The sequence below is a fragment of the Ambystoma mexicanum genome, chromosome 3q (assembly GCF_040938575.1).
Source record: "Ambystoma mexicanum isolate Mex_15411 chromosome 3q, UKY_AmexF1_1, whole genome shotgun sequence".
Taxonomy (NCBI): Eukaryota; Metazoa; Chordata; class Amphibia; order Caudata; family Ambystomatidae; genus Ambystoma; species Ambystoma mexicanum.
This window is the reverse complement of record NC_090926.1, coordinates 50,090,220-50,117,117: the sequence shown is the minus strand read 5'-3', so window position 1 is coordinate 50,117,117 and position 26,898 is coordinate 50,090,220. Positions and strand designations below refer to the sequence as shown.

The 26,898-nt window shown below is 44.3% G+C and overlaps 1 protein-coding gene across 4 annotated transcripts in view; it reads right to left on the bottom strand.

The window, feature by feature from the left end:
• TRIOBP (TRIO and F-actin binding protein) overlaps nt 1-26,898 on the bottom strand; it is a 996,124-nt gene that overhangs the window by 851,295 nt on the left and 117,931 nt on the right. For all 4 annotated transcript variants that reach the window (XM_069653056.1, XM_069653053.1, XM_069653054.1 and 1 more), the window contains 2 exons: nt 17,712-17,808; nt 5,656-5,812 (listed from right to left, as the gene is read on the bottom strand). In XM_069653056.1, coding sequence (XP_069509157.1) covers nt 5,656-5,812; nt 17,712-17,808 — 254 coding nt within the window. The remainder of the gene's footprint in view (nt 1-5,655; nt 5,813-17,711; nt 17,809-26,898) is intronic.

Below are 26,898 nucleotides of genomic sequence, written 5' to 3'. Positions count from 1 at the left end.
CCACAGGACCCCCTCGTCAGTCCAGCTGGGCGTTCGTGTGTCTTCGGCCCTTAGCTGAGTGTTACGGCGCGAGCGGCTTTAGAGTGCGGGCCGCCGCGTCTTGCAGGGCTCGGGAGCCGCCATCTTGGCCCTGGTCCGCGGGATCGTTTCGCACGGTCTATAAGGCGAGGCCGGTCCTCCAGGGCCACAGGAATCGACCCGCAGGTGCAGCAGGATGTCGGCCCTCGATGAGGCGGTTCGTGGGGTTTGGGGCCCCCGAAAAAAGTAGTTAAAGCAGCTTATAATGGTCGCATCAAGCAGAGCGCAAGGAGCGAACGTCCTCTTCACATGGCGGTTAGCCACGCCCCTCAAGAGGAGGGTTTTTATTGTGTATTTGGGATTTTAATGTTGCTTGTTTTTATGATTGCATTGTTTCTTTTGCATCTATTTATTGAGTGAACTTTTATTTTGTTATTTCTCACTCCGAAATAAAGAAATAACTAGAGATATTCAAAGGTACTTAGCTCACTGCTGCCCAAATGTGCCCTAGCCATTTGATCGCTGCAGAGATCCATGATTTTCCCAACTGTGATCGTGGGGTTGTCCCATAGGGACCTCTGAAGAATCTGGAGACTTCGCCCCTTCTTCCCGAGGGAGGTGAACCTGCTAAGCAAAACCCTCCCAACGGGTTTGGGAAAGCGGGACCTCAATGGGAGTGACTCCCCTTCAGGGAACATGTCCTCACATTTGCAGCGCCATTTCCCTATACCCAAACAATTATCTGCATACATGGGAATAAGAGTGACTGATAGTACAGCTATATCTCGGACTCAAAACTATTCTGACATTACTGTTATGTGCTTAGCTCAAGGTAATGTTGAACTCTCCATAGGCTCGACAGCTGACGGTGAACAATATACACTGGTGAAGTCGCAGAAGGAGAATAAAGGGCCAACAACCCTTGAATGGAGAGAGAGAAACCATATACAGAGGTGAGCCTCCTGTGAGGGGCGTAGCCTTGCTGATCTTAGTGCCGGCTGTGGCGTGGAGTGAGGCAGACGGCAAAGAGAGACACAACTGGCCTGACACAGTGATGTGTGGATCCTGAGAAGCAGGGGCTGCACCAAACAAAACATACCTGGAGGCGCAACCATACTGAGGACGTGGTGGGCTTGGTGCGCGCGAACTGACTCCAAAAGCAGGAACTGAGGGAGGAGTGAATCCTCCACTCTCAACATGAGAGAAAAAGGGTGAGAGAAGGCTGAAAGTAGCAGAATCTGAGAATCACTTGTACCCAATCTGGGAGGGCGGCAAGTCGTGGAGAACGTTACCGTTGCCGAAGAGATGCATCCTACCTGGACCAAACCCTATAACACTGTAGGTACCTGGGATGCCCAGGTCAGCAGGAGGCGGAGAGAGGAAACAGCGAGTGGGGAAGAAGGAAGGATTCCCCTAACCCCATACCATGTTCAAAGAGGCCCAGAGAGAGAAAGTCGGAGAGAAGGAAAAGGGTTATGGGAGCCTCCAGATGGGTCACAAGAATCCACAAGAGGCAAGAGAGCCACAAGAGGAGAGCGGTTACCAATACCTCAGAGTGTTATATGAGACATTGGGACAGAAAAACCCAAGGGAGCCAAAATGGGCTTAATAGACAAAGTGATGAGCAGATACGTGAGGAGCACGAAGACACCAAACAGAATCAAGTGGGGAGGACCCAACTGGTGGAAAGGGATCAGGGAAATATCCCTCCACCTACAGACATTTTGACCGTTTGTTTTTACAGGAACTTAAGACTTTTCATTGTTGAATTTAGGAAACTTGAAGAACTTTGATAATCTACCAAGAACTCTTAAATAGGGAGAACTATTGATTAAGGATAACCAGTCAATCCAGGGCCAGGAAGAACTCCTGAAACACCTGAGATAGATCGTGGTGACTAACCCTGAGTGTAGAACACACTAGCTAATTTTCTTTCAAATTCTTTCTAAGTGTTAGGGCCAGTTTAGTGGATAGGTTTGGACAGAGATGTATTTTTCTTTTGACTATTGACTAGCACCTTAGTTTAGTTTGATAAGAAGGTAATCCCCTTTTAGCAGTAGGATGTGTGAGGTGTTTTCTTTTAAGTTAAATAATGTTACTTGGAAACCTTGTCCTCTGGTCCGAATCCTTCTTCTGGCTAGCCACAGAGTGTATTTGATAGTTATTGTCTAGGATGGACATACATTCTCTCAATTTTTTGCCATAAAGGGCCTCATTACACGGATGGCGGTAGGGATTTACCGGTACCGGTAAAATACCGGTACCGGTAAATCCCTACCGCCTTACTACGAGGTCCCTTTGCGGGTTGGGGGATTTAACGCCTGCTTTTTTTCGGGCCTGGTTTAAATAGCAGAGAAGTGCTTAAGGTGTGTGTTCTTCCACCGGCCCCACCCAGGTAAGAAAAGAGTTCCTGAATAGAGAAAATAGTTCCTCCCAGCCCTGATGGCTGGGGACTTCAGCCAGACTGGATTGTTCTGGGTAAGTATGCAGCATGGTCTGCCTCAGGTAAGTCCACCCAAGCATTATTACACAGTTTATCAATATGAGCCCGGCGCCTATGGCGCCGGGACTGAAGTCCTTTATGAGCCTGGCACCAAAGGCGCCAGGACACGGTCCAAAGGGCCCCTGTAGGGGTCTGCTGGGTCCAGAGATGTGGAAGAAGGGTCTGCTTCCGGGGGCGCTGGGCCGCTCCTGGCTCCTCGGGAGTAGTGCTCATGACAATTGTACAAGTCTCTGGCCCCATTAAAGGAATAGTGCGCTAAAAAATATTATTGCCTTAAAAGATGGGCAATAATCCAAACCATACATTAAACATATCTTTAAGGAAAGTTCCTATGTAAACTTTTGAGCAAACAAGGCTCAAAGCGTTTACATGGAAGCATCCATTTTGCCATTTCAGACAGCCTCCTCAGCTCACGTTAAGCTCTTCCCTGGTGGCACTAAACAAGCAGCAAATACCCCCTACTGGGTGCTTTTGCTTACTGCAGCCAGAGCAGAGCTGCATGAGCTGAGGAGGCTGCCTTCACTTTCATTTTACGTTTTCGGTGCTCCCCAAACCCAGGGAAGCACAGAAATGATGTGAAATGAAAGCAAAAAGCAAAGGTGCAGCAATTACAAATACAACGTTGCTGTATTTGTGATTGCCGTGGTTGGAAAACCACAGAAATCATAAATACAAGAACATTGTATTTCTGGCTGGTGCGGCTTTCGCTTGCAGTCTCCTGGGCTCCCTCAGGGTTAAGGAAGCCCAGGAGACTCAAAGTGAAAGCTGCTGCAGGCAGAAACACTGCGGCATTTGGAAACACAACCGCTTTGTCTTTCTGTCTGCAGCGACTTTCACTTTGAGTCTCCTGGGCTCCGCCAAGGGGGCCCTGGAGACTCAAAGTGAAAGCCGCTGCAGGCAGAAATACAACGCGGTTGTATTTAAAAACACTGCAGTTTTCTTTCTAGGTTTCTCCAGCTCCTCTAGCTCGGAGGAGCCCGAGAAACTTAGAAAGAGAACCGCAGCGTTTTTAAATACAACAACATTGTATTTATGTTAGCGGTAGCTTCAGCATGGAGTACAGGGGACTCAAAGCTGAAGCCACTGCAAACATGAATACAACGTTTTAAAAGCTGCAGTTTTCTTTCTAAGTTTTCTGGGCTCCTCCAGCCCGGAAAGCTTAGAAAGAAAACCGCAGATTTTATATTTGCAGTACTTATTTATAAAAGAAATAAGCACTTACCTAGATGCAGCTTTCTTACCTGCATTCTCTGGTCTCCGGCACCAATTAAGCAAAAGCCACCCAGTGGTAGCTTTTGTTTATTACAGCTGGCTGGATTTTGCTTCATTAGTGCCGAAAGGGCAGAGTTTAACAGAAGCACAGGAGGCTCATCCATTTCACAAAATGGATGCCTCCTAGTGCTTAACATTTTTGAGTTTGAGGTTCATTCAAAACTTTACATAGGGACTTTGTTTAAACATATTTTTATATATATTTTTGATTATGGGCCATCTGTTAGGGCAATAATATTTTTGAGCGCACTATTCCTTTAATAATAGTGGTTCACTTCATGAGGTTTGCGATTACAGTAACAGCGGACTTCTCGAACTGGCAAACTCGCAAGCTCACCTTGAAGTCCTTTTTCATATCGTGATGGCCACAAACTTGGCGGTTTCCTTCCAGTGTGTCTTTCTCCACCATTCAGATACCCTTGCGCTCTTGCAGCGCCACCAGAGAACGAACAGTCCTTTGGATGGAATGATGGGCAACCCCTCATCTGGTCTCCATCCGTCGGCTCACCTCTGCGCCATGGAGCAACTGCTCCCACTTCACACATGCCCGGACCCTCAGCTGCTTCGGTCCTCAATGTGCTTCTATTGCTGCAGAATGGCTCACCATGGCTCCCATCAGCATCTCGTCTCTCTCCCCTTTCCTTCCTGTTCACACCCCTTTTATACACCGGAGTTGTGTAAAGGGTTTGCAGGTGTGAGTCATTTCTCTTAATTGCCTGACTATAGTAAAGCTTAGTAGTCAGACATGCCTGGTATTTTCACTGGTGCTCCCCTGAGGCCCTCTTACTCGCCTCAGTACCAAAGTAGTGTAATTACATGTTAGTGTGCATAACTCCTAGTCACCTGTTCCTCTTCCCAGTACTGTCAAATGTCATGTGTGGAAAAATGAAGGGAACTGGCTTATAATAGCCCCTAAAGGTTGGGGAAGGGTTTGGTTTGTCATCAATGGAAAACGGGGGGTACCATATTTCGCCCTTCTCATATTTACCACTGTTTGCCCTTTTTCTGGTACCTCTTGACTGATGGTATCTCATACCTTTTTCCTGATTAATGGAACACAGATAACAATATCCCATTACTGTCCTTGGAAAAGAGGGTTCCTTATGCAATGGACATGGGAAATACTCATCTCACCTGAATTTGTCTCACTCCCAATCCCCAAGGACCCCCCACCCAGATGATCCTCCCTCGCTTCTCCACCCCCAGGGTCAGGATCCACGAGTGCTGGCCTTTCCCTGTTCACCTGTGCAGAGGATCCCGAGGAAGTAGAAGTGAGAATACCCTCAGGTTTCTCACACCACCCATATTTTGCCTGATTCCTCCTGTCCCATAGAAATTCTCCTAAACATTTATAGATGACCCTCAAACCTTTCTGAAGCAGAGGCAAAGGTAAAGCACCAGAAATTCATTTTTAGTGTTTCATTATTAAGTTAGAGTTGCATTTTTTATTATGGGCAAGCTTTTATTTGGAATCTCAGTTTCAAAATGTTGTCATTTTGTTTTTATGTTAAAGTACTCATTTTGACGGCATTCATTTTGTAACAGTTAAGGTTCTTGGTTTGTAGAAACCTTCTTTTTTTGCCATTTATTCTGTATGTCATTGTTTTTCCTTTTCCTTTTTACTTTTGATATTTAGCTTCCTGAAGAAACGTCCCAGTTGTTTAATTGTGCTGAAACATGCTACTGTCACTTTCCTAACTCTTGATTCTCTTGTGTTGAGAGGAGTTCCTGCTTCTGCTGCATTTTCATGTCATGGCTATCTGAAACCATAATGGTGTGCTATCAGGCGAGTGAAGGGAGAAACTGTCCCTCAATGAATGACAACTGGTGACAGAGAATGTGTGTCATAATATGGGCCATACCTTCTTTAAGAGTAGAGCCTCTTCTGGAGGAGAGTGCCGTGGAATTGTTGGAGCCCCATTTGGAGCCACCATTCTGCAGTCTTGTCCTCACCTCCACCTGTTGTCCGGGGGGCCACATATCGTCATCTCTCTCTGTTTCTGACAGCAAGATCATTCCCTGGAGAGGTAAAAAAAAGAAACAATGAGCAGAGCTGTAGGAAGGATTCCTGCAGTAACATTAATGATACAAGGCAGATGTAAACGTGCCTGGGTTGTGGATAGCATTGGAGCATTTACTGTTTGAGGGGCTGGTGCTAAATAGCTATTTGCTCTTTCGGAGAGTGTAGGAGTATTTGCATTTATTGAGATACAGTAAAGGGTGTTGACCAAAAACTCTATTCAGAAGGCCATAAGGAAACAGTGCCTTTCTGGGTAGGGTGCCTTTCAGCATTGTGGGTACATTTATCAATGAACAGAAAGATGTGGAAGGAAGGGGTGGAGGGACAAAGAAGAGCGGCACAGATGAGGACATTTATAAATCGTGGATGGTAGTCAAGGAAGAATGTGCACTTCATACAGTAAAATTAACATTAGTAGAGCAGAGAGTGCCTGGAGCGAACCATTAAGAAACTTTATAAATGGGGATGGTAGGCAAGGAAGTTTGCCCATTAAATACAGTACGTTTTTATATTCAGTCAACAGAGAGCACACTGAATTGAATGGGCGTGGGGCATGAGATAGGGAGGAGTGGAGTAGGAGAGGGGCTGCCCACTTTAAGGACAGGAGGTGTTTTTTATGGATATCCTGAAGGCTGCCACCATGGAGGAGGATTGGATGTCCTTTAGCAGAGAGTTCCAGTGGTGAGGAGCAAGTAGAGAAAAGGTAGAGGTGAAAGAGGAAGCGCAAGTGGAGGGAGGGACAGTGGGGTTGACAATGGCCGCAGAACGTAGAGCTCGGGCAATGATGTCAGGCGATGGAGATGGACAAGTAGGGTCATGACAAACCCTGAATGGATCCATAAACAAGTAGGTAAGGTTTTGAGAGGGAGCGTTTGTACATGGATAGCCAACCTTGCTGAGGCTGGTGTCTGGAGGTAGGAAGAGAACAGGGCAGAAGGAAGACGGTGCAGACGTCAAAGTTGATGATCTTACAAAGGGGGTAAAGGAGTAGAGAGGAAGGCCCACAAGCAGGACAGAGCAGTAGTTACAGCTGCTGAGGAAAAGAGTTGCAATAAGGGTCTTGGAAAAGAGGAAGATTTTAAGGGGCGAATTCTACAGATGTTCAGGAGGTTAGAAGGAAGTGGGAAGGGTGGAAAGGGTGGTGAGTGAAATGAGGGAAGAAGAGGGATGGAGAGGAGGATGGCAACAGTGTCAAGAATCTTGGAGAATTTACAGGCGAACAAGAAGGCAAAGTCATTTGCGGATAGAGAGGAGGCAATGGAGGGTGGTCGAGGGGGGATAAGCATGTTTTTCAAGGTTTTTGCAAGTTTGCAGGGGTGAGAGCGGAGGGAGGAAATTAGGGAGGTGTAGAAGTTAAGGATTGTTAATTGTGAGAGGATGATGCTAGAGTGTTAACTGTGAAAGTTTACATAGAAGTGATTTATGCAACTGAATGAGGGTGTATAAGAGTACAGCTTCTAATGGGTGATATAGGCGATGATAAAGGAATGGTCACTGGAGGCGATAAGGCAAGTGTGAAGAGAAAAGGAAAACCATACCATTGGATGATTTTAGTCTCATGCCAAATTGAACTTCTCTCTGTGCAGTGCCTGGGAGATGGTGTAGAAGAGGTGGTTGCTTTGGAGCAATCCTGTGGCAGATGGTAGAGGATTGCTGGCCATGATGAGTGGTGTAGCAAGGTATCTGTGCATGAGTCTTTATGAGGTTTGTCATTAGGTATTAGGGTGGGAATGTTGGTTGTTGGGATAATCTAAAATGCTTGTTAGGAAAGGTAAAGGTAAATGGTGCAGGATAAGTGGGATTGTTAGCTGTGCAGAAATGTGTAATACTGTTGGCTATGGGAGTTGGCAGAAAGGTGCAGGGAGTTGGAGGGAGTGCTGATGAGTAGATGTGCTGGCAGTACCGAATGGTGTAGACACATGGCTCTGGCTGATTATGGTGTAGATCTGGTAGTGAGGGTATGTTTTAAGACAACTGATTACATTAAGAACTCTGATTGTGGGGGTATGTTATAGGAGCACTTATTATTTTGAAGGAATTGTGCATGAGTGTTGAATATGAGAGACAGTGTATGAGCACTGATTGTGTGAGGATAGTGCAAAATTATTTTAATGAAATGCTACTTCCTTTCATTCAGCAATGACGAGGTCCCTCAAATTGGAAGCAAAGATTTACCCGATTTATGGCAAATCATTTATTCATTTGTATAAGAATGAATCAATATAATGCTATTTCCACTCAAATGTGATATGATTGTATATATTTTTCCAAAAGCACATATGTTATTACCACAGACTATATAAAAACATTTAAATAAGCATTGGCATGCTTGTACAATGTATTAAGATGACTGCAAATAAATCATGGATTAGATTTGCTACCAGAAAATTGCTATCACTGATGTGGTTCTTGGCAGACCTTTCACAAAATATGTCTAGAAATGTGTCCCTTGACATTCTCAGGTTTTAGAGAGGTTCTATTGGGGTCATTACATGTTTGCTGGTCAGGGAAAATTGTTGGGAAAATTGCAAGTAATTCTGACACCAGCAATTTTTCCAGCAAAACACAAGTTTGCCAGTGGGGGCACTGATTTCCCTCCAGCCGAGAGCTGGAGGTAAATCAGCCCCCCACCAGCAAATAAATGCTGGAATTACCGGCACCAGTAATTCTGGCAATCCTCTCCATGGAGTCCTATGGCACTCCATGGAATGGGGATTTACTGCCATTGCCCGCACCTGGAATATCCTGGAAATGCCAGGATATCAGAGGCTGGTAACGGTAGAGTCAGTTTCCCGGTATCCCGCTGGAATTACCGGCGGGATATCAGGAAACTCGCAATTACCCCCTATGTGTATTTTGCATATAGTTTGCTTCAGATGTGTTCATTCCCAAGTGGTAATTGCAAAAAGCCTTGTTGCCACTGACTGCGCAATGTCTCAGTCATGAAAAGGATGTTTCTGTGACGGTGTCCCGCCACACACTGCCTGTCATTTTCTGTTTCTTCTATCTTGGGGGACATTCCCCAGAACCCTCCACCTTTTCCCTCCACCTCAACCTGTGCCACTCACACCTCGTTTCTTCATGGGATCCGCAAAAACATCTTACTCATTTTCTTCTCTGGGAGCTGCCCTGGAATCTCTTCCTCCTTGGCACCCAACCCCACCCCAACCCTTCCCACAGCTCCTACATGCCCGCATATACTTAGCTTGTGTTCCCTGACTGGATTTATTTCCCTCCTGTTGTCTGCCTCATTGTTCCCCTCCCTTGTACCTGCCTGTTTTTGCCTTTGAGGGGTTTGTCGCCCTAATGCTACACCTTTCTTTATCTTGCTGACTGTTTTAATCTCTCAGTGGTGTTTTCGGGTACCGATGCAGACCCTCATTACTCCAATTTCTCCAGTTGAAAATGTAGCCCTGATTTGGTTTGCTTTTTGATCTGTGTTATCTTGCCATAGTAGAGTTGGTTTCACAGGTCGGAATTGAGATTGGCCATGGATATTCGTCAAAAAGGGCTTGCAGTAATGGCAGCAAGTTTCTTGATATGTGGGTTTGCATTCTGATCCAATCCTTGGCAGAACTTCCTGTGCAGCTTTGATAGCTGTTCGTCCATCATCTCGATGTCCAGCTTCTTGTGCAGGTCTGCTGTTCTTGTGAAGAGTGGGTCACCAGCCGCTATCCATAGGGCTTTTTAAAAACACCTTTTTGAAGAGTGATCTGGTGCCGTTTAGTGCAGGTGCGTCATGCCAGGGAGGCATGTGTCAGGGTCGGTCTATTAATTGCCTTGTAGATGTTGATTTTACTCCTGATTAGCATGCACCTTATCTTCAGTAATAGCTACAGAACCACCAGCTGGCCAGATGCTATCTGCTGAGGACTCCCAATGTTGTTCCTCCAGTTGAGCTTGCTGTGCACAGTCACGTATAGCTAAAGGCTGATGCTTTCCAACTTGATGGTCTCTCCATTGAAGTTGATGTGCAGGTGCTCCTTCATGTGTTTTCTGCTAAACAGTGTAGCAGTTGTCTTGCTGGTGTTCAGGGATATATGCCTGCCATTGGACCTTGTTGAGAGCCTGTCCTAAAATGCTTGATGGTTCTTCACCACTTCCTTTCCCTTAAAAGACTGGGAGATTATTGCAACGTCAGGTTTGTTTTGTGGAGATCCGTGGGGCTGTTATCCGTTATGTCATTGAACAGGAGCAGTCCAAGTTCTGAACCCTGTGGCATAGCTGCTCAAATAGGGAGTGTTATTGAGCCTCCGCCTGCATGGCCATGTGGAAGGGTCATGTGGGAGCTGTGAGCATCCAAGTAGCTTGCAATAAGTTTAGCAGTTAACTGCGAAATCCAAGGTTAATCATCTTGTGCAGTAGACCCTTTTGCCACATTTAAGAAAGCAACCTCTGTGCATGCCTTGATGCCCTCCCGTCTTTCCCCATTTATTTTGGCAACATCTTCGATCTGTTGGCTCCTCACCCTGCCGTTTTCATGCTGTGTGTCTCATGTCATGCTACTTCTGTTCTACCCCTTTTGCTATTGTGGTGGTCATATAGATCCCTCTCATCATCTATTTTACTCGCCCTTCTGCTCCCGCAACTCTTGCTAGTTACTTTATCTTCTCCAGCTCAGTAATTCTTCCACTTGAACTCAGCTGTTTTGTCCTAATCCTGCCTGCCTTTGCCTTCGCCCAGCATTCCCATCATCAGTGGCTACGTTTTCTCTGTTTTCTCAAATATGTTCATCGGGATAAATCTTTTCTGGCCTCATTGTTTTTTTTTGGGGTGGGGGCATCCGCAAAATGCTTTGCATGGAACTTCAGAGCTGCTGATCGGATTCTCATTACTCCTAAATATGTTTTGAATGGATTGTGCCCTCCCACGTATTCCTCATCTTAGATATATTCGTATCGTCAGCTTTGCTGCTTCTGAAAACATTTTTCCACACCAGAGGGTGCTGTGCTCGATATTGTGGCGTCGACATCCCTCAAGGGCGGCCATAGAGTATCGACCGACGTCATGCGTAGTATATTTGGCTCCAGCCGCACCTGTTGGCTTCAGTTCAGTTTTTCCAAAAGCTTTCGCTCCATGTGTACAAAATCGGCGCTTCAATCTTTCGGGATGTCTTCTTCATCAAACCCTTCTACCCCTAAAACTGCCTTTAAAAAGTGCCAGAAATGCAGGAAGAAAATGTCTATTACTGACCCCCATCGAGTTTGTCTCTGGTGCCTCAGTCCGGACCATCGAGTTGACGAGTGCAGTTCCTGTCAGGCTATGACGAACAAAGTTCTCAAGAAACAAAGAGGTAAATTGGCAGTGGGGGAGGAATCTTCTAAGGCCTCTTCGAAGAAAAATAAGGACTCTGCAGAGTCCAGGGAAAAGTCCGGACGTAAATCGAAGAAATGTAGGTCAAGAAGTCGGTCAAGAAAATCTTCGTCTTCTTCTTCGAAGAAGGCGAAGAAGAGGTGTCACCGATCGCCCTCTTCCTCTTCTTCATCGTCCTCTGATACAGGGGTTATCACCTGTCCATCAAAACATGATTCCCCTAGAAAATGGGAGGCTTTAAAGCCTTGATGATGCAAATCTTCGAGAACGCGGCCCAGACCCCATTGAAGAAATCGCGTGAAGACCATGCCCCAGCTCATTCTAAACATGACAGAGGAAGGTCAGAGACTAGACGCTCTAATTCCGGCAAAAATTTGCTGAGGGTGTCATTGAGAGAAACCTCTCCGACACCTCATAAGAAGAGCAAGACAGGCCTATCAGTGCATAAACCGAAGGCGATGCCAGACAAAATGGCGTTGGGTGACAAACCGTCATCGAAGTCTATGTCGAAGGTCTCCTCGACTCATCTGTCAAAGACTTACTCGAAGCCAGTGTCGAAGGTAGCGTCGACAATATCGACGCCATCGACACCTTTGTCGAGGGCAACATTGATTCCGGCACCAATATCGACACCTTTGGCAAAACCAAAGTCAATGCCTTCACAAACCACGGGTACAACTTTTCACCCTGTGCCAAGAAAAGATTTTTTCAAGTCTATGGCCTCTATTTATGAGGAACAATCCTCTGAAGAGGAGATTTCCCCTTTTGGGGTGAAATATGGTACAAGGGATTTCCCAGAAGAATTAATTGACCCTCAGTCCAAAATGTCTGATCTCTATGACTGTCTACAAACAGCTAGTGGTATAGAGACGTTTCCTGAGTTGGAATTCGATAAGCCTGACCCTGCTGATCATGCAGACTCTGCATATAGAAATATTATGAATAGGCTGGTGGAGTTCATGGGGTGGAACAGAAATTCACCCACTTACGAACAGGATGACATGACAGACATTCTCAGTCAAGGTCCTCAAAAGGATTCTGTTCTTCCCTTTCACACAGCACTTCAGAGGAAGGTTATGGCCGCATGGGAAACCCCAGAATCCGGCCCAGCAGTGAACAAAAGTTTTGCTAGGAAATACAGACCTTCTTCTTCTGACTATTTAACTAAGCATCCTACACCTGAGAGCTTAGTAGTCCAGGCAGCTACATCCACTAGACAATCTGCATACCCTTCTATTCCCCCAGATAGGGATGATAAAAGAATTGACGCCTGTCCCAAAAAAAAAATCTTTGAGCAGTATGGCTTTAAAGTTAACAAATGTGACCGGCACCCTTGCAAGATTCACATACACCCTGTGGGATTGTATTAGTGCAGCGGCTGAACACATTCCGAGCGTGAGGAGCGAGACGGCTTCCTCGCGATTGTGAAAGATGTAAAGGAGTCTATGGGGGAATGCCTTCAATCAGGACTGGACACTGCTGACAGGATCAGCAGGTCCATGGCGTCTAGCACAGTGCTACACAGGTTTGCGTGGCTGAGAAAGTCGGGCTTTGCACCAGATGTGCAGGCTAGACTTCTTAATATGCCATTTGACGGCTTGAGGTTGTTCGGCAGCCAGGTGGATGAAAGCTTGGAGAAACTGCAGACCTCCAAGGCAGCGGCTAAGTCACTTAGCGCCTCCATACGACAACCTCAGCAACACTCCTACTCAGGCTCATCTTCCTGGCGGGGTTGTCCTTTTTGTTTTTATTCATCATTTGGAAGAGGAAAGGGACAGGCTAGTCAAAGAGGACAAAGAAAATTTCCTCAGGGTGGGCGAGGAAAGGGTGCTAGATCAGCCCCATCATCGGAATCTGTCTCCTCAGCCGCTGCTGCAGCCGCCGTAAAGCTACGCTGAGACCTTGACCCACAAGACCCCAGTGGGAGGCAGGATCTCTCAGCATCTGAACGAATGGTGGGGCATTACGTCACATGCTTGGACACTGGAAACTGTGGCTCAAGGTTACTGCCTTCCTTTTCAAAAAAGGCCTCAAGACCATCCACCTCTGTCAAAATTGCAGATCCGCACCTGTTGCAGGAAATTTTAACCCTGCTAGAGAAAAGTGCAATAGAACATGTACCTGTAGCGGAGAGGAACAAGGGTTGGTATTCCCCATACTTCTTCATCCCAAAGAAGGACAGAGGATTGAGACCCATCTTGGACTTAAGAAACTTGAACAAGTTCCTCAGGAAGGACAAGTTCAATATGGTGACCCTTTCTCAGATCCTTCAGGCTCTCCAGCTCCAGGACTGGTTAGTACCATTGGACCTTCAGGATGCTTACTTTCATGTGCCGATCCATCCCAAGCACAGAAAGTACATGAGGTTTGCGATTGGCAGTTCTCACTATCAGTTTCGAGTTCTGCCATTCGGGTTGACCTTCGCCCGAGGGTTTTCACCAAGCTGATGGCAGTAGTGGCTGGCGGTAGTGGCAGCGAGTCTCAGAAGAAGGGGGATTCATCTCTACCCCTACCTGGAGGATTGGTTAATCAGGGCACGTTCACCCGAACAGGCCCAGGAGCATCTGAGCATGACCTGCCACTTCTTACACAGACTGGGCTTCTCCGTCAATTACAAAAAGTCAAATATGATACCATTCCAGAGACTTCAATTCATCGGAGCAGTCCTGGATACTTCCTTGGGCAAAGGCTCGCCTCTTCACATTCTGCAGATGGTAACAAAGTTCCAGAATGCCCAGCATCTGCCGGCCTTCGATTTTCTGAGGTTGCTCGGCCTCATGGCATCCTGCATTTTTCTGGTGCCAGAGGCCAAATTGAGAATGAGATCCCTTCAATGGGCCCTCAGCATTCAATGGTCCAATTTTCGGGGAATATGTCAGATCTTTTGCAAGTTCCGGCCAGAGTGGCTCAAGATCTGCCATGGTGGGCTTGCAAGGACAATATTCTCAAGGGAGAATCTTTTTGGAAACTATGGCCGGAGATAACAGCAGTGACGGATGCCTCACTCACAGGGTGGGGAGCTCATACCAACGATCTGACATTCAGCAGTCGTTGGTCTCCATCGGAGACCAAACTACACATCAACCTTTTGGAGCTGAGGGCAATCAGACTAGCGCTGAAGACCTTTCTGACCTCTGTACGGGGAAAAAATTTCCTGATAATGACGGACAACAGAGTGGCCATGTACTACCTCAACAAGAGAGGAGGTGTAGGGTCACTACCACTGTGCAGAGAGGCAATGCAGCTCTGGTTCTGGGCAATAAAAGGAGGAATCTCTCTTTCGGCCGTTCACCTAGCCCGAGAACAGAACACCATGGTGGATGCTCTGAGCAGGCGGAGTACAGTATCCCACAAGTGGGAACGAGCTCAGGAAGTCATTCAAGAGATCGTCACCCTCGGGGGACCCCACAAGTGGATCCGTTCGCGACCAGTGTCAACAGGAAGTGCAAACTGAACTGCTCAAGGGAATTTCCTCCAAGAGGAGCTCTAGGGGACGCGTTCGTAGTGGCCTGGGAATTTCCACTCCTATATGCGTTTCCTCCAGTCCCTGTGATTCCTCACATATTCAGGAGGTTGAGAAAGTTCAGGAAAACCATGATCCTAATTGCCCCGGATGGGGCCAGGAGGACGTGGTACCCGGACCTTCTGGACATGTCCATCTGCCATCCAACACGTCTTCCACTAAGAGAGGATCTTCTCTCGCAAGAGGAAGGTTGGGTCCTCCATCCAGAGGTCAAGACACTCAGCCTTCAGGCGTGGTTTCTGAGAGGCTGAGATATAAGGATTAGGACCTCCTGCATGACGTAATGGAGATTTAGCCAGCAACAAAATCTTTGTACCGGTGTTGTTGGAACAAGTTCAGTAACTGGTGCAAAGATAAGAATGTGGATCCTTTTCTATGTGGTAAACCTATGGTACTTTCTTTCCTATTACATTTGGCCAACCGAGGCCTCCAGATTGGTACAATAAAATGATACTTGGCTGCGCTTTCTATTTTTAAGCGCTCCTCAGAAGAGGTATCTCATTTTAAAATTCCACTGATTGTTCAATTTTTAAAGGGTCTTACTAACGTGTAGCCTCCAGTCCCTTTTCAAGTCCCTGTTTGGGATCTAAATGTAGTACTTACATTTTTTACATGCATTCCTTTCGAGCCTTTGCATTCTTGTCCGCTAAGGCTTCTCACTTTGAAGACAATCCTACTAGTGGCTATTACATCAGCCCGCAGGGTGAGTGAGTTACAGGCTCTCTTTCGTAGGCCTCCTCACACCATCTTTCATAATGACAAAGTTATACTTAAAGTCAAACCTTCATTTCTACCAAAATAGTCTCTGACTTTCACTTGTCTCAGAAGATCACTTTGCCTTCTTTCTATCTTCCCCCTCATGCAAGTAAGAAGAGGAAGAAAGGCTTCACAGACTGGACCCAAACAGGGTTCTCAGTTTTTACATTTCTGGACTGGCAAAATTTAGGCAACGTGACCAACTTTTCATTGGATACACCGCCCATAAATTGGGGCTGGCGGCAACGAAACAGACCTTATCCAGATGGATAATTCTAGCAATTGGAGAGTGTTACAGAATGGCGGTTAAAGAACCTCCAGATGGGCTAAGAGCTCATTGTACTAGAGGCATGGCGACTTCAATGGCTCTTCAGAGGGGTGTCCCGGTGCAAGATATTTGTGCAGCGGCCACCTGGTCATCAATGCACACTTTTGTGAAACATTATTGTTTAGATTGCACCTCATCCCAGGGGGTCTTTTTGCTAAGGCAGTTCTACATACGGTCCATGAGTAAAATGTATTAGTACTCCCTCCTGCAAATTTTCACTGCTTTTGGAGTCTATCTAAGATGAGGAATACGTGGGAGGACACAATCCATTCGAAGAACAAGTTACTTACCAACTGTAACGTTCTTTCGATTGGATGTTCCTCCCAAGTATTCCTCATCGACACTCCCAGCCTACCCCTCCGTACAGTTTACGTATTTTACACTCAATATTCCTGGAGAGATTATGGTCCAGGGGACGCCTTGTCAACTCATCAGTTAAGAATATCGAAAAAACAGAACTGAAGCCAACGGGCGCAGCTCGAGCCATTTGTTCATCTGCATGTTATTCCACAATTGTGGTACCTATTATGCCAATCCAGTGAATGCAGCGCATGCCCGTTTTTCGGACACACAAGCCTATGCTCATTCATAGAAATTATAATGTGCGATTGCTTTAAAAAAACAGTGAGCGCCTTCCCATCAGCCTTCATTGGTTATGTTTGAAAAGTAAAATGAACCAGTTGAGCGTTGTGCTGCGTCATGTCAAAATTAAAAAAATACGAATTGTGTGTGTAACATCTATAATTAATGTATTTGATGGGGAAAGGGTGGTGAATATGTGGCATTTGTGCTCAGCCTGCTGGGTATGGTATATATGTGTTTATTTACTCTTTCTGGTATTGCATTCATGCTGTTTTATGGTTACTTCAGAGCTGTTCTGCAGCTGGTGAAGGACATCCTGTGAGGAGTGAGGAAAGGCATGGGATTCTTTGTAATCCTGAAAATCTCTGGCTGCATAGGCCATTCGTTCCACAGCACCAAGATGTCAGATGAAGTGTAGGGTGTAGACATGGTGCAGGAGTGCAACCTGTGTGGCATAGTTTATGAGCACGTGTTGTGGGGAAAGTGTAAACCACTGGCCATGTGGGATGCTTTACAGGTCTTGGCTATGTAAGGGTTTGTACATACATGCTGGCTGTTGGGGTCGTTTTAAAGGGCTTAAAGGCTGCTGAGGATCACTGGCTGTAGGAGTTAGTGCATGAGTGTAAGCTGTTGAAGATATGTACAAGCAATATCTGCAAAATGAAGTGTGTAAGCGTGTGGGATGAAGTAGGAGTACTGGCTTGGGAGATACCTGGCAGTGCTAGCCGCAGAGGATGACAAAGAATCACTAGCTTGGGGAATTGTTGTGTTAGTACTGGCTGCTGGGAAGGATGGTGGGGTGGGTCTGGGGAATTGAGAGAATAAGAGTGAACGTTAGCTGAACTAGATGATGTTTGAACACTGGCTGTAGCAATGATTTAAAAGCACTGGCTTTAGTGTTGGTGTATGCATACTGGCTGCTGTGGATGATGTAGGAGCAGCGACTGTAGGAAATATTTTAGTAGTTGTAGCTGTTGGGTATGGTGTATGAGCACCGTCTATAGAGTGTGACATCTGGGCTATCACTGAGGAGGGCGGGTGTTGGAGAGTTGACTGTAGGGGTGCTTACTGTCCATGAGAAGTGGTTTATGACCTCCTGCCTCTGGGGGATGGTACATATGCACTGGCTATTGGGCATGAGTTAAGGATGAGAGCTACAGGGGAGATAGTAAAAGAGTGATGGCTGGTTGTATTGTGCATGCCTGATGAGAGGCCAAGAGTGAAAGGTTATTTAGGACCAAAGGCTGTGAGAAAAGTGTAAAAGTTGCGATAGTGGGGATAAGGTTAGACTCTTAGATGGGCAAGGGTGTGATTGCGCTGATGGTGAAGTAGATGCAAGAAAACTCATAGGAGAAGGCACCACAACTACCTCTTGAACCTTTGCTTCTCGTCTTACTTGAAACGGGGTTGAGTCTTGGGGTGCCCCATGCTCCCAGCTCTCTTCAGCGGTGAGCACAAGGGAATAATCCAGGGGATCCAACAGCTCTGGCCACCTGTGAACAATGAGAAGAGCATTATCTGTGTCATCTGTAGGATCACACCTCCTACCCAATAAGTCTCTCCATTTTCTGTCTGTTTCTGTCTCACCTGAGAGGTGAAACTCACAATTTTTACAATGTAAACACCTGGCCATACAACAAGAAACAAGAGTGCCAGCAATTTAGTGAAACACTTATGAAGGTTTTCTTTGGGGGGATTACTACAATAAGCTTAACATATTTATATTAAAATTGTAGCCTGGATTTTTCAAAACGAAAAAGAATCTCAATATGGACCGTTGCCCTTTTTGTTAACAAAGGGTTTTCCACAGTTACAGGAAACAGATATGGAAATAAATTGGATACTGAAAATGTTATGTCATGTGTATTTGGTGCACAGTGCCAACTCACAATGGACAGTTGTGGATAAACATCTAGGATGAAGTAAGACTGAGGAGAATGTCCTCAGTACCAGGTGCCCCAAGTAGCAAGGACTACATTAAGTATATACAAAGGTTCAAGAATTGTAGCACACAATCATACAAAAAAGTCCAAGTCCTTTTTAATAAGGCATTTTCTTCTTATTTAACATCCACAATTCAGAGATGCAGATGAAAAGTTGGCCAATGCATTTCGAACCAGCAGGTACTTCATCAGGCAATATCTAAAGACATTTTACAGAAATATGTTGTGACCGTGATCTCAAAAGAATGCAAAACAGGAAATATACATCATCATCAATATTTCTAAAAGCAAAATTATGGTATTTACTCAGAAACCGAGGCCAAAGCACATACACTGGTGTCTAGCTGACGTCCGTTTGGAGCAAGTCTCCTCTTACAAATATTTAGGCGTCATAGTTGACGATAAACTCAATTGGAAATCTCATTGGGCCGAAGCAAAAGTAAAGTGTGAGGCCTCGGTTTATCTCTTAAGTGCTTTCATAGGTCACAACAATGGCTTCAGTGCATCGGCTGTTATAACTATCTACAATTCGAAAATAACATCTATGCTCTCTTATGCCATATCCATATGGGGACATAAATTTAAAAAAGCACTTGTCAGATTTGAAGCTAAACTCTTGAGGTGCTTGTTCCGCTTACCGAAATGTACAAGTGTTGAATACCTATACTTGGAGTTCGATATAAAAGGCATTTGGCTTTGTTACTTCTCACAATGTGTGATGTTCTTCCAACAAGTGACCACCGTGCCTACCGATACGATTGTTACCCCATATATGCTGGCTTTCCTCAGTTTAGATGCCTCAATATCGTTAGGTACAATTGGTCTATTGAAACGCACTCATCATCAGTGACTATATGAAGGCAGCAGCATATATGGGACAGGCAATATTAAATATTGGCTGAAACGTAAATTAAATGAATCTATATTCTCGCTTAATATTCTTCACCTAGAAAAATTGCCTTCTGCCACCGAATACTGTAATTATAGAAGGGATCGTAAACATACTCCACAATATATTCTGGCCTATTCGAATCCCCATATTTTTCGAGCTTATCTACTCCTCAAATTTAATATATCGGTAGCTCTATCGCCGACAAGTTGGAAGAACAAGAATGTCTATAATCACAAATTTTGTAGACTATGCGGTAACCTGTTGGAAGAAACTTTGTAACATCTGATCGTTACATGTGATTTATGAACTATCTCCGAATGAAATACTTTAAATCATATAATAATGCTGTTACGATGCTTGAGATTCCTGGATTATGGTTGAAATTCATACAAGGCAACGACATGAATTTAATCTATTTTATTGTTCAATTTTACATGCACTTATCTGAGATTTTTAACTGTTTAACATAATTTTCTCTGTGCAAAGTGTGGAAAAGATTTTAAATTGTTTGTAACAATATGTTTTTATCATTTGCAGCTTGTATCTTGAATGATGTTTTATACGAAATGTTATACAAAGCTTTTGTTGAAAGTATATCAAAATAAACTTATATATATGGTAAAGACAATTTACAGAAATATGTTGTGACTGTGATCTTAAAAGAATGCAAAACAGGAAATATACATGGTAAAGACAATGCACATACCTGCCTCCAGGATGTGGAAACGATATGCAAGTTCGGTAAACATCTAGAAAAATTCTAAATACAAAAGTCAATCTATACAGTACGCAATATGTAGGAATAAAGATAATTATTTTGCTATTATATGAATCACAAAAATAACAACAAAACCATGCACCTATAAAGTCAATAAACAAGTCGTATAGTGACAAGCCTGTAAGAGCTGAAAAAACAAACACTTGCGGGATAGATAACATACAGGCGAAATCATCAACTAGGGAGACAGATCCTAAAGATGTTCCTAAGGACATGGAGCAGGAAATTATGTTGTTCACAATTGTGTTTTCAAATTCTAGAATGCTAGATGCAGTAATTCACAGAGGAATGCAATCTAGACTGCTTGCTACTTGTGATACAACAATATATTTCCTCATTTTGTTTAGATAATTCTCTGTTAGGATTGCTTATTATCTCTGTATCTTTGAGATAATTATGCGTAATTCATGGATCTTTCCTCATGAGAGTATTGGGAACATTGGAAATTAAACCAACCCTTGTTCAGATAAGTTAAGGTTGTTGTGTGTTAGTAAGATGTGCAATACATTGTTTTGTTTAATGTGGATGTGGCCGTGCATTTGTATGCACACGTTTATCATTAGAAAACCTGCAGAACATATCTTGTATGCACTTTTACATTCAGTTTATGTTTGTAGATGTATGTACATATATGCAGAAGCAAATATAATTTTTGAGGTTCAACATTTGGTAACTATTTGGTGGTGTGATTAGATTGTCATTCATATACTGCTCTATATTAATTTATGTTTGCACATAATGTTTTCCCACTATTATTATGTTCCATATGGTTTACTTTTGAACATATGTTTTTTCAAGATAGAAGAACGCTGCAGTTGTGAGTAGTTAAGTCATCTCGGACGAATCCTGGGAATCTGTCATTTCTCCCCAAGAGGGAGTCCTTGCTTGTGAGGCTAGGGAGGTGAGCCCGTTCTGCAATTCCTTCCCTACGGGAAGAGGAAAGCAGGACCTTCCTGGGAGAGAGAGCCCTCTTTGGGGACAAGGACTCCCATTCTAATGAGAAACTCCATCAGAAACATACCAATATCAGACATTCAAAAACATCCAGTGAAGAAAGACACTCTAATTGTACCTATGAAGGAAAACATATATTGTACTGAGACAAGGAAAGCCTCTGGTGGAATACAGAGCATGAACCAAACAGGGAGGCAGGACTATGACATTGTGCCAGGGAAGTCCCACGGCAGCGTAATAAATGAATGAGGCGGAAGCATTGTCAGAGAGAGAACCCGAGTTTCGAATCTGCCTACAGAGTTACACTAAAGAAAACGAGGATGCGTGTCATACAATGCCAAAGGGAAGCCCAAGTGCAGTTTCCAATGTGTAGCATTGAAAATGAGTGGAGATGCGAGAAAACGAGGTGGATGCAAGGCATCCTGATCCCGAGTGGAAATGAAGTGGTGGCATGACAGCAACCAAACCGTGGTGGACCAGTGGGTCTGTGAGCAATGCAGATACAACTTCATTGGATGTAACTCAAAACAGATCGACCGAAGAGAGAGCGTAGAAACTGCAAAACCACTGTAGTTACGAGATGCTAACCTGACGAGCAAAAGAAAAGATCCATGCCGGTTAGGAACCCCAGTGACGTTATTCCTGAACAAGGCAGGTAATGGGGAAAGCAGGAGACCCAGGAAGGGGACCGAAGATTATTACTAGAATGCTCATACTCGTTCCAGTCGAGATATGTTATTGGCATTCAATGAAGAGAGCAAGAATCAAAGCTGGAATGCTCATACTCGCCCCGGTCAAGAGAAAATAACAAGATTGAATGAAGGAAAAAAGAATCAATACTGTACCGCTCAAACTCGTCCCAGTCAAGGTAAGGAGTGGATGTTGAATGAGGGAAGAAGTTTAAGACTCAATGAAGAGAAAGTATTGCTACTAAAGTACAGTTACGCCATTTTTTAATTATGTTTGTGATTCACATGATAGCAAGATAATAATGCTCATCCCTACATTTTGCGTACTGCATAGATTGATTTTATCATATTTAGGAATTTTCTATATTGCAGAACTTGAGGCACATTTGACACATTCATTTGACACAAAAATAGGGAGTAAAATACTTCACTGGATAGAGTGCGTGGAACGCATGGAGCGGAGGGAACGCATGGAGCGGAGGGAACGCATGGCACGGAGGGAACGCATGGCACAGAGGGAACGCATGGCGCAGAGGGAACGGATGGTGCAGAGGGAACGGATGGTGCAGAGGGAACGGATGGAGCAGAAGGAACGGATGGAGTGAAATGAACAAACAGAGTGGACGGAACAAACAGAATGGACGGAACGGTTACAGCGGATGGAACGGATGGAGTGCATGGAATGGATGGAGTGTATGAGACGGATGGAGTGCATGGGACGGATGGAATGCATGGGACGGATGGAGCAGAAGGAACGGATGGAGTGGGCAAAACGGACGAAGTAGGCAAAACGGATGGTGTGGTCTGAAAGGATCGACTGGATGGAATGAATGGAGTGATTAGAATTGACGCAGCGGATGTATCTGATGCAGTGTGTAAAACTCATGGAACATATCGAATGAATAGAAAGGATAGAACGGACGGAACACACTAAAAATGCGAAGGATGAAACGGATCAACAGATTGGAGTGATCAGTTTATGTAGATAAATGATCGAATGATGGAATGCATCGAAATACTAGCAAACCAAATGGATGAAACGGATCAACAGATTGGAGTGAGCAGCTTATGTAGATGAACGATCGAATGATGGAATGAATGGAAAGACTAGTAAACCAAATGATGAACCAGACGAAATGTATGAACAGACGAAGCCGATCGAACAGACAGAGTGAATAAAACGGATAGAATAAATGGCTCAGATGTGCGCTCGATCTCAAGGACCTTACTGAAAACCACCATATCACATCACCACGCTTACTCTCTCCTATACACCACCACTCAACTAGAACACAGCGCTACTATGACACATTCGGTATAGCTGTTCTCATATTAACACCTGCCACACACTCCTCATCAACCTAATCATACACATCTGGCTCAGCACACCCGCTAGCCTATGCGTCTCCTCAGGCCTAACGCAGCCAGAAATCAGTCTGGATATCAACCCACCAGAATGAACACATATTCCTGACCTCCCTACCACCACACCTACCGCTAAAAAGCAGCTATCATGCAAGTACCACACCAGCTGCACACATATCCGGTGCACCCACGCACCTTTTGACTCTCTCCCTCTCCCTCTCCCTCTCTACTGACTTGAACTACGGTTCCCGAGGGCGTTCATCCTACCAGCGCCTTGAGATCATACCAATGATTAATAAGGCGCTATACAGAAGCAAATTAACATAACATAACATCCAGTGTTTCTTTACCAAGTACATTTCCTGTTTTACATTGTGTTGAGATTACGGTCACACATTCTATCTGTATATAACCTTTAGATATTGCCCTGATGCGGGACCTGTGGCCAGAAATGCATCTGCCTCTCTAAACTGTATGCTGAAGAAGAACATTTCATATTTTAAAAAAAAACATTTGTGTATCATTGTGTACTACAATTCCTGAACCTTTGCTTATAATTGATGAAGCCTTTGCTACTTGGGCGCACCTCGTAAGGAGAATGGACTTTTTCCTCAGCCTCGCTTCTCGCTTTTCCACAGTTCTGCTCACCAAAACAAAATCCAAAGCTTTCGCACATCTTAAGATCCCCACATGTATTCTTTGATGATGTGAAGGAGAGCTGGGATGGATGTCTCAACTTCTGATATAACTATAATATAATTTGCATAGGCTTACAATTTGAATGGAGCTGGTTTTATTCCTATACCTTTTATCGTGCTATTGTCTCTGATTAAGTATGGAAGAATTTCCAGATCAATATTGAAAAGTAGTGGGGCGAGTGGGCAGTCTTAATGGGTTCCTGGTCGGGTGATGAAAAAAGAAGAGTTGGAAATCTTCACATAAAGGTATGCATTATGATGGCTAACTAGGGCCATAATTCACTAAATAAATGTCTGGCCAAAGTTTCATTGTTTAAGGTTGCAGTAAAAGAAAAAGGCCAAAAAACATTGTTGAATGCCTTTTCAGAGTCTAAAGCAATGATATAGGAGTTGGGGAGTCCATTGGGAGTCCATTTTTTTACTGGTGATGAATAGGGCATATTGTGCACCTATCAGGAGGCTACAATTCAAGTTGCACTCTACAAGCAATAAACCAAAAGAACCCCTATCAGTCAGTGGCCAGTCAGCGGAAACAACAGGCCAACACCATATGTAAATTCCTGTAAAATAACAATAGAAAAACAGATCTATTTTCTTTTTTAATGATACGTTGTTATTTAGCATTAATAAAGTAACAGGGTGCAACAATTAATCAACAACACTGTAAACACACATACATTTTGCACATAGCAAGAAATAATTTTACTTTAATATGTAACACGTGATTCACAAATACATAAAAAGACCAAGTCCGACATGTTTCAATTCATAATAATATTATCAGACCTTCCACAGTGCAAAAAACCCTATGGGTTTTTTATAAACATACACTAAGCTCCCTTAGCCAATACTCAAATAAATAGGTATTATAAAACAGAACACATGAAGTAAGAATGTTCCATATTTTTTCAAACAGTAGAATATACATTCTAAGGGCGGGCGGTGGAAAATGAAACAAAGTTTCTTTTCTAAAGCACACCGGATATACATACCGTGAACAGTCCAAAAGTAACTTCTCACTCACCTCAAATCAAAATAACATATTTTATATATACTGTTTGTCTCATAAATGGTTAGTGGGGAGTGATCTGGAGTGGCATGTACTGGGTGGGGTTTAGTGTGTGTAGTGTGTGCCTGTGTGGTGAACCCAATGTGGGTGAATGTGAGAGTTGATGTATGGGTGAGTGACCAGTGGGTGAAAGGGGATGTATGTGTGTGTAAGGCCTTGGGAGATTGGGGATCACTGGAGCATTTTTTGCCACATCCTTTAGTGACTTTGCATGTTTTTCTGGTATATTCAGGCAGAGCCAAGTTCATGTGTGTCATTGCCTGGCTAGACTGGCATGTTGGTGCAATCAGTCTAACCATTGCTTACTGTGGCATGACATTTATTACTCTGCATCTTTAAAAAAGCAAGCATGATAAGTAGTGATACCTCACTAGGACTGATGTTTTGGTGTAGCGGTCTAGACTGACTTACACTGGAACCAGTGCGGACAGGTTTTCATATTGTGACATGTCACTTTTAATGGCCAAACCAACGGGAGTATGTTCTTACATAAAAGTACTGGCATATATTGTCAGAGCCCGTTTTGTGCCTAGTCCCAGTAATGATACTATAAAAAAACATCTTAAAGTGAACATGAGTATGGTTTTATATGGGAATACTAGCATATGTTGGTGGAGCCAGCATGGAAATACATGGGCACAGCCAGTATGAACATGTTTTTTATATTGGCATATATTGCATGGACCGACCGGCATCATAAAGCATTCGGAAATGCCCTGGTCACTTTTGGTGACTTGCATCTAATGTACTTTATTCATGATTTACCCTACACCCTACAAAACCACTTGTTGGGCTTTTACCCAAATTTCCACATAAAGTGTGCTGTGTAATGCACCATTATTTAAAACATTTTCTCAGAGGAGGGAGAAGAATCCCCCCTGCCCCGTGCCAAACCCATTTTTGTTAGTTCGGGTTCCCTCGCTATGCTCGGTCGCAATCACATACTTGTGACAAATATTTACACTCTCCAAAAAAACAACTCAACAGCCACCACTGGTGGCTGGTATATTTGTGGACCAGGCACCGCCCCCTTCTTTCTATGTTACGTTAACCATTTAAGCTTTGATTAAAAAACATATTTACTTCTTTCACTTGCAGTAGTGCATGCCCCTGCAGCGGCATAACCGTCATGGACATTGCGTACACGTGGTGGACTGGACCGGGCCGGGGTGTGGTGTGCCCTGTGCTTTGTTAAGGATCTTGGGGGGGGGGGGGGCCTACAGCATGGCTCGCAGGGAAGCCGCCACATTTTGTGCTACGCCATTGCGCACCAGTGGGTCTGACAAAGGGGTAGGGTGCAGTGCGTGCCTTGAAGTCTGTCAGTGAGTCCCCGGGTGAGAAGCAACTTGTGGGTATTTTCAATTTAAAATAACTGTGGGGTGCCATGGTTTTATGCATGCAGCAATGATATTACATTAAATGGTGTGCTTTTTTTTTTTTTTTTTTTAAAGCCCTCTGGCACCCAGTATTACGCTTAGATAATACAAACTATGGGGGTTCTTGGGTATATTGCAATAGCCTTTCCCAGGTATTATACTCCAGCAAAGATAACATTATCAGGTGCACTCCCCTGTGGGCACGCAGACCAGTCTAATAGGTTTCTTCTATGGTATTGGTAGCTGACTCATAGATACATTTATAACCAGGGAATTTTGTTGATACTAAATCCTGGTCAAAGATTTAATTTTCAGGCCTTGCTTGTGCAGCATTTTTCTCATGGGTAAACAGCAATGCACGCGCCTCCCCAGATAAGTTATTTTTTGCCTTGTTTAACACAGCAATGCCACAGATAACTCGTACTTCTGTGTCCATTGAACTATAGATGTTTCATACACAAGCTGTAGCCTGCATTAGCGATTTTGGTTACCCTGTTACAAATACTGAATTATGTATGTTTTACAGATAGACCCCCACGTCGAATCTGGAAAATGACATTCCCCAAATGTGTGATCGTGGACAAATCATGCCTCTCTCTGTGCCTCGGTTCTTATATCTGTCTGAAAGGAGAGCACCTGGAAACACTGCTGCTAGACGCATCTGAAAAATCTGAAAGTTGTTTGCCATCACCTCCCGTGATGTCACTTGGGGGTGGGGTCAAATGACATCACTTCCTGTGATGTCACCAGGGGTTCAAGGGTCATGTGATGTCACTTTTGCTACTCCTGCCATTTTTGTGAAATGACGTCCCTGACTTG